An 8,552-nucleotide genomic window follows, 5' to 3' on the forward strand; every position below is an offset into this window, starting at 1 on the left:
GTGGGGGGGGAATCTTCCTGACACAGCCTTTGTTGTTGTTGAGGGATTGTGTGGCTTCAGCATCATAAGATTATACTTTGAAACTTTCCAGAAAGAAAACAAGAAATAAATAATTTTTATATTTCAGAAAAGTTCGAGATCGTGGAGTAGTGAGACTAACATACAGATAGTGTATAACATTACTGGAGAAAGGAGCAGATTTACACATAAAGAACAAGGCTGGTGAAACAACCATAGATATGATTGTAGATCCTAAAATGAAAGCCATGATTGAAAAGTATAATTTTATAAAATGTTTTTACATTGATTTTGTTATATGTTACACTTTTTTTTCGCAGACACTTATATGGTGTAAAGTTTCTAATCTCAATTTTGACATAGGCCAATACTCACCTTAAAACTAAAATGACTTTATAGACTTAAATATTAAGTTGAAATTTGACTTTCTTCAATGCTAAAGTAGTAGTTAAAAAAATCTTCTTTTTATTTGTTTAAAGATTTATATCATTAGTGTTTTGGTTTAAATTTACAAATACAGATAAAAGTTCAGTTAGGACAGGTTTTTTTGGAGTTTTTTTTATTGTGAATTTGATACTTCATGCACATAGTAACATTACAGGGGAAAATGCAATTTTTATGGGATAACTTGGCATAAATGTCTACCACATAGAGACGATGTGTCGCGTTCAATAATCATGTCCCTACCTCAAAGATCAAGGTCACACTAACATTTTGAAGTTTCACTTTATCACAATTAGAATTAATAGGTACACACAATCGTGTCTGGGCTGTAACTTTGTGATGCATCGAAGGATTTTAGGATAACTTGGCATAAATGTCTACCACATAGAGACGATGTGTCGCGTTCAATAATCATGTCCCTACCTCAAAGGTCAAGGTCACACTACCATTTTGAAGTTCACTCTATCACAATAAGAGTTTATAGGTACACACATTCATGTTCGGACTGTAACTTTGTAATGCATTGAATGATTTTAAAGTAACTAGGCATAAATGTCTACCACATCAAAACAACATGTAGCGACTAAGACCCATGTCCCTACCTTCAAGGTCAAGGTCACACTTATAGTTTGAAGGTACTCATTCTCTCGAGAAGAGTTTGAAGATACACATTCATGTCCGGACTGTAACTTTGTCATGCATAAAATTTTTTAAAATAACTTTGCACAAATGTCAACCACATCAAGACGATGTGTTGTTGCTAAAGGTTATGTCCGTCTGTCTGTCCCAACTTACACAACAATCATGTCCAGACTGTAACTTTGTCATGTATTGAGGGTTTTAGAAATAACTTGGCACAAATGTCTGTCTCATGACAACATTCTGTTGCATCCAAGAACCACGTCCCTTCTCCAAAGGTCAAGGTCATACTTATATTTTGAAGGTTCACACTATCAGAATTAGAAATTATAGGTACAATAATACAAAGAACAATATGAAGCAATTAGTAACTTTCATTTTCTTTTCATTTCATAATACCTGCATGCTTTAGAAACCTTTTCGGGGGGCATTCGTCACTTGGGTGATAGCTCTTGTTTTTTATTTTTATTTTTTGCAAATAAGCGTTGATAAAATTAATTGTTCATTTATTGAGACATCATTGAGAAAATTCTGTGTTAAAAAATAATTGTTATAATTCTTAGATGGCATTTTACAATAACCAGAACATTTCTATGTGAACTTGGATTCTTCCATTTTATAATTAGAACACTGATACCCAGAAACCTAAAGTTTTAACCGTTTAACCTGCTGAATTTGTGTAATGGATCTGTCCTGCTTTGAATTTGGAACAGTTCATTCTAAATTTAAGGGATTTAGATATCAAACCTACTAACAGTATGGAGCCTGATCAGATTGCACATGTTGTCACTTAAATGCAGTAATGCCCTAATTCCTGTTAAATGATATAAGGAGTTAACTCTTTAATGCACTAAGGTGAAGATGCATGCAGGCTGACTCCATACTGGTGCAAAGGTGCATTCTGTTCAAGCAATTTAATAGTTTTAGTCCTATATACCAGTTTAGATTTGCTTCACCCTATACTTTTGTCATAGACATAAATTATTTCTTCCTATACTAAAGCATCTGTTGTATTAACATGTTTGCATAGTAAGGTTTCCAACTTTCAGGCTTACTGCTGCCTACAAACAAGCACCAGCAAAATCTCAAGCTGGAGTACGTCTGCCAATGCACTGGAAGGCAATGAAAGTAACAGACGTGGATATGGTGCAACTTGACACATCAGATGCCATGCAGAAACAGGAGTTTGCTGAAGTTGAGAAACATTTTAAGAATACCCTTAGTCAATGTGAAATAGGCTGTATTAAACGTATACAAAATCCATTACTCTGGGAACATTATACTTTGTGAGTACTTTGCTATTTAAAAAAAGCCTTTTTAACAAAATTGATGGATGGATGTTAAACCAAATATTTTTTGTAAAGAATTTATTTAGGTTGAAGATATTCAGAGACTTTATGGTCTTTTCTTTGGGTTTTTTCTGTCCACAAACATTTTCTGAAGGTTCTTTCCCATTTGAATTAAAAGGTACCATCTGTTATATTTAATTGTCTCTTGGTTTTTTAGCATAAAATTAAAGTTTTTTTATTACTTCATATCTGATAAACTAATAGAGGTATTCATTTATGATTTCATACTTGCTTAAAGATTTGTAATTGTAGATCACCTATACCAGGCTTATAACTCTATATACAATTTTCACTGAATGCCATTTTTAAAGACTTTCATGGAGAGTTTTGTTTTTTGCAAGTTTTGTTTTTCTTTCACAGAAGTTATTCATTTGAACTTTCACAAATATCTTCATGGTCATAGTGGTTAGTCACTGAGCAAGACCAATAACTCTTGCATTGATTTGCTTTTGTAAGCTCATCACATTCATGCAAGACCCTGGTTTTACTATCAAGCAATAAGAATAGTTTGTATCATAGTTTGGGGATCTTTCTGTTGAAAATGTGTCAGAGTTAAATCATATACATATACATGCATAGTGCGTTAACTGGAGTGCAGGTATTAGTACCCGCATTCCAGAGCATGCCCATTGATTGGCTCATTTTTGCTGGGGTTTACTTATTGTCACGGCAGAGAAAGGGAAAGCGCTAGAAATATCATATTCAGATGCTTGTTCATTGGTTACTTATTTTACTGGGGTTTCATATTGTGACAACAGGGAACGTGTTCTATGTTTGACTATGATACAAAAGAGAAAGAACATCAAAACACACAAGGCAATCTGATAAATTCTCGGGGGCTACAACCCTCGTACAAATCAGATAGCCTCGTGTTTCGATGTTCTTTCTATTACTTGTCTTGCAGAATGTAAAGAGAAGTTTGACCATTTATCAACATCAAAACATATATATATATATTTCAGGAAAAAGCGTGAAATGGAAAGCAAAGGTGGACAAGGCAGTGCCTGCGAGCAGCACCTATATCATGGAACAAAACCGGATCTTGTCGACTTAATCGCTTTTGACAATTTTGATTTTCGCATCGCAGGGTCGAGAGTTGGAGCGCTATATGGGGATGGTGCATACTTTGCAACTACAGCAAAGTACTCTGACTTATATGCCTCGGCGGGTGATAATGGATATAAAGTTATGTTTGTTGCTAAAGTATTGACCGGAAAATACTGTCTCGGTGCACCGGGATTAAAAAGACCCCCACAAATTGATACAAATGACTTTAGGAAGGGTTATTATGATTCTACTGTTAATAATATACTCAATCCAACTATATATTGTGTGTTTGATAAAAACCAATATTACCCAGAATACATTGTAGAGTATAGGTAATGGCCTAAAATACATTTTGAAATTTTGGAGATAGCTGAATTCATAATTTTTATAGTTGTCATACGTATTTGTTTATGTAATATTTCTTGTTTTCTTTTTTTTAGCTCGACTTTTTTTTTTTTAAAGAGTAAAGGTATTGTTATAGTCATGGCTGCATTGCCGTTGCCGTTCGCAAACTTGTACCTGGATCATTACTTTTTTAGTTCTTGGTGTATTATCTTCATACTTGGCCACAACAACCCTTGGGACAAGACCTTTCAGTAGACCACACTAACCTTGACCTTCATCCATAAATGACCTTGACCTTCAAGGTCAAATGTCCAAATTTTGTTTGTTCTTGCTATTATTGGCTGTAACTTTGTTATTTTTGAATTGATTATCTTCAAACTTAAACATAATAATCTTCAAGGAAGCCCTTTAAAATAAGTGGCCAGACCATGACCTTATAAATGACCTTGATTTTGAAGGTCAAATTATTGAAATTTTAATTTTTTTTGCTGTAACTTGCTGTAACTTTACTATTTTTGAATGGATTGACTTCATATTATAACAGAACATTCTCCAGGACAAGACCTTCATGTTTATCAAACTTAAATTGACCTTGGCCCTTTTATGACCTTGAAGGTTAAATTATTGAATTTTCACTGATTTGTGCATTAAATGATCATATATATTTATTGGTGTGGATGTATTTATGTGTGCACAAAAGTGCGTCGTTACTATGCGACGACATCACATTTGCCTTGATGATCATAAGAGAAACCGGTTGGCAAATAATTAAATAAGTTAAGTCATAGACTGTGTTTTTGGGGAGGCTATGCCGACCCAATGTTAATAACTGTCTGTCAAATCTTACTGCCGCGGTAATCAGGTAAAAAAATAGTACCTTGATTTTTTCTAAGCTGACTCATCACTCATCACAGACATTTACAATATGAAAATATTTTCATTCTTTAATTTCATATCTGCAATTTGTAAAGATAATAATTCTCTGAAAAATTCTTGATTTTTGTTTAAATCACTACTCCGTGACGTCATACTGCCACGGTAATCAGGTCAAAAAATAGTACTTTGATTTTTTCTAAGCTGACTCATCACTCATCACAGACATTTACAATATGAAAATATTTTCATTCTTTAATTTCATATCTGCAATTTGTAAAGATAATAATTCTCTGAAAAATTCTTGATTTTTGTTTAAATCACTACTCCGTGACGTCATACTGCCGCGGTAATCAGGTTTAGGCATATTACGTACGTCTGTATTAAATAGTTCTGGTATGAAAACCCTTCAAAATAATAACTTTATCCATATTTTTTTAACAAAAAGCATAAATGAAAATTTATAAGTAAATGCTTTAATTCAGTGGCAAATATTCTTTATTATTTTTGATAACAATTTTCCAATTACTACGCAGCGACCAACTGTTTATGACGGGTCATTAACTAGAACGTTGCAACTACGTATTCTCAATATCATGCATGTGCTTTTGTTGTTATAAACTATTAATAGTCCTTAATATTTTTTAAAGACAAATAATTGTAAACTGTCGCTTACATCAGAGACATGGATCATGCTTGCGTGATAACTAAGGAAAACTAACTTATTTGTACACCCCAGGAGGCTGTACGCGGAAAACGCTCATAAACCGCTAAATCATATAGCTGTTTAGTAAATATTTTGCATACATTTAACTAAAAATTCACTGATGGTGATGAACATATAGTTTAAAAACATTTTATTCTTTAACCATTATCGCCGAAAAAAAACTATTTAACTACAAACCCCTAAGGACCTCCGACAAAATCCCAGCACAATATTACATTTTACATTAGCAAAATAAAAAAAGCAATACTTATATTTTCATCTTACATAATTCATTAATCAAACTTTTAACATAAAAGTATCTTTGGTAATTGACAGATCCCTACTCTGATCTTTTATTTGTATAGGAATAAATTTAAACATGTGCTCTTTTGTTTAGGAATATTTTGTAGTGAAAGTCTTATATATTCACTAATCTCATAATTAGAATTAGACAGGTCAGGAATTTATACAAACAGTTGTTTAGTTAACTATGCTCATTTTAATCCCAATAGAAACATTCAAATATTTGTGGTAAAAAAACATGACCAAAGTACCTAGTAGTCGTTTACCCGGTGGTGATCCCATTAAACTGATTATAGATTCGAATTGATTAGAAAACACAAATAGAAACATGTGTTTCCGTACAACAAAATCGGAAGTAAAGTGAACAGTTAATTGACAGAAATATGTGGTCAAATATGTTTTAACAAGGAAATAAGTATTTCAGAGAAAGACGCAAGATCAGTATGACCCCGTATTGTGTAATTAGAAAGTTTATTCAATTCTAGGGCATACATCATAATTTGATAGTCCATTTGTAATAAAATTCAAATTTTCAATACAGATTATGAGATACATAAAAAATATCAAAGAATAAGAAGCTTTAATTAAAAAACAAAAACAAAAAAAAAACAAAAACAAAAAAAACCGCATACATATACAAATTACTTACAGTCGAGCATCGGGAAGTCATTAACATATCTTACGAAACTTTAATTTGAAACCGATATTTGCTCGCGCTGAAGTGATAAATGTTTATTTGAAAAATAAAAAAAAGAACTTTTATGGTTGTGTTCTAAAAATAATGGGCGGCATAAGAGGAATTTCTTATTCATTTTACAACACTTGAAAAATTACTACAGAAAATGTGATGTTGTTTTGTTTTCAACAAAAGTGTGTGTGTTTTAAGTTTATTTATACTCGGCGCCGGAATAACCATATGTCCGAGATTATAGCATCTGGGACGTCTTTTTCAAGCAGATTCTTCCTGGAAGCCCATTCTTCGTTCTTTGGTGGTAAAGGAGACGACAATACCGTCAAGGCATCAACTTTCTGACTGACGACAACAAAAACGGCATCTATTAGCGCCAAACCTCCAGAGTAAGTCACGACAGGTCAACCAATCACCTCTGGTACTTATGATGACTTGACTATGACCTTCCGTGTGCCTTCTCCGCGACGTGCACGCCTCTGGAGGTATTTGGAGAAGTTTCAACAAAAACTTCCAAAACACGCCATTTATAACACCATTCATAGCACTGAATGCGGGAAATGGTCGACAGGGAAAACCCTTCGTCATAATCATTGTGTTCACCGGTCTTAATGTCGATATTTGAGACCAGTGCGAAAACAACTACGTAATAACCGCACATCCTGTTAACAACAGATTTTCCGCAGTATATATTTCAAGCTAGTGAGGTTTAAAAATACACGTAGAATCTATCGATTAACTACCATAAGTTGGTTGAGTGTTGAGTGTTGGCGGTAAAAAAAGAAGATATAACTTCCTGATCAATTTTCACTTAGGTTGATTCAGTTTTGAATAAGCTTTGCAGAGATGTATTTTTTCAAGAAATATTTAGCTTTAATATTATCCGACGCCGTCAGTAATGAAATGGGATTAATTTTCTGAAACGTGATTTTATTCGAGATTTGCTTCTGAAGAAGACAACCTTCTGTCCGTAGAGCATGAATGTTAATACTCATCACAAGACAGTATCTTATTGATCTCAATTATGGTACATCTAAACGTGTATAATTTTTATGTTCAATAAAAATGTTGCATCACTGCAGTTGTTATTATCATTCAATAATATTAAAATGACATAAAATATTTATGATGAACAGTCCTAGAATATTTTGATAAGGAACCGTCAGTTGTAAAATGTTATTGTTATCTGATAATGAACAGTCGTCATACTTGCTGGTATGTCATTTATTATTGACAGTTTAGGTTTTTCAAAATTTGCATGATTAACAGTCCGAATGTAGACCTTAATTAAATGTTCTGGAATATTAACAAAATGAATAGTCAACCTCATTAACCATATATATGAATGGTTGAACACAACAGTAAGGATAAATAGCGCAATGTGCATATCTTTTTATTTTGGTAGCATATTTTAAGCAAAAAGAAAAGAAACTATAAGTCTGAAACATTCTCTCATAGCCTCCCCATCAGTACATTCAGTGCTTTGATTTGTTATGCTCCCCGAAAAAATTTCAGGGGAGCATATAGTCGCCGCCTTGTCCGTCCGTCCGTCTTTCCGTCCGTCCGTCCCCTTTTCTTGTCCGGGACATAACTTTGAAACAACAAGAGATATCAACATGAAACTTTGTAGGTAGATAGATCTCATTGAGTAGGTGTGCAGTGCACAAGAACCGTAACTCTGCCTTGCCTAATTTTTTAATTATTCCCCTTTGTTTATTTTTACACTTTGAACTTTGTCCGGGACATAACTCTAAAAGTATAACAGGTATCAACATGAAACTTTGTAGGTAGATAGATCTCATTGAGAAGTTGTGCAGTGCACAAGAACGGTAACTCTGCCTTGCCTTATTTTTGAATTACCCCCCTTTGTTTATTTTACACTTTGAACTTTGTCCGGGACATAACTCTAAAAGTATAAGAGGTATCAACATGAAACTTTGTAGGTAGATAGATCTCATTGAGTAGGTGTGCAGTGAACAAGAACTGTAACTCTGCCTTGCCTAATTTTTGAATTATCCCCCTTTGTTTATTTTACACTTTGAACTTTGTCTGGGACATAACTCTAAAACTATAAGTGGTATCAACATGAAATTTTGTAGGTAGAAAGATCTCATTGAGTAGGTGTGCAGTGCACAAGAAC

General features: G+C 33.5%; 1 protein-coding gene across 1 annotated transcript; it reads left to right on the forward strand.

Moving 5' to 3' along the window:
- The first annotated feature begins 133 nt into the window (after nucleotides 1–133).
- Nucleotides 134–4,666, forward strand: LOC132757941 (protein mono-ADP-ribosyltransferase PARP12-like). The gene is made up of 3 exons (XM_060749442.1): nucleotides 134–277; nucleotides 2,151–2,387; nucleotides 3,413–4,666. Exons 1-3 carry the CDS (start codon nucleotides 240–242, stop codon nucleotides 3,831–3,833), a joined length of 696 nt encoding a protein of 231 aa, XP_060605425.1. The 5' UTR covers nucleotides 134–239; the 3' UTR covers nucleotides 3,834–4,666.
- The last annotated feature ends 3,886 nt before the right edge of the window (nucleotides 4,667–8,552 follow it).

The sequence above is a fragment of the Ruditapes philippinarum genome, unplaced genomic scaffold (assembly GCF_026571515.1).
Source record: "Ruditapes philippinarum isolate M1 unplaced genomic scaffold, ASM2657151v2 ctg18965_1_1_1_1, whole genome shotgun sequence".
Lineage (NCBI taxonomy): Eukaryota > Metazoa > Mollusca > Bivalvia > Venerida > Veneridae > Ruditapes > Ruditapes philippinarum.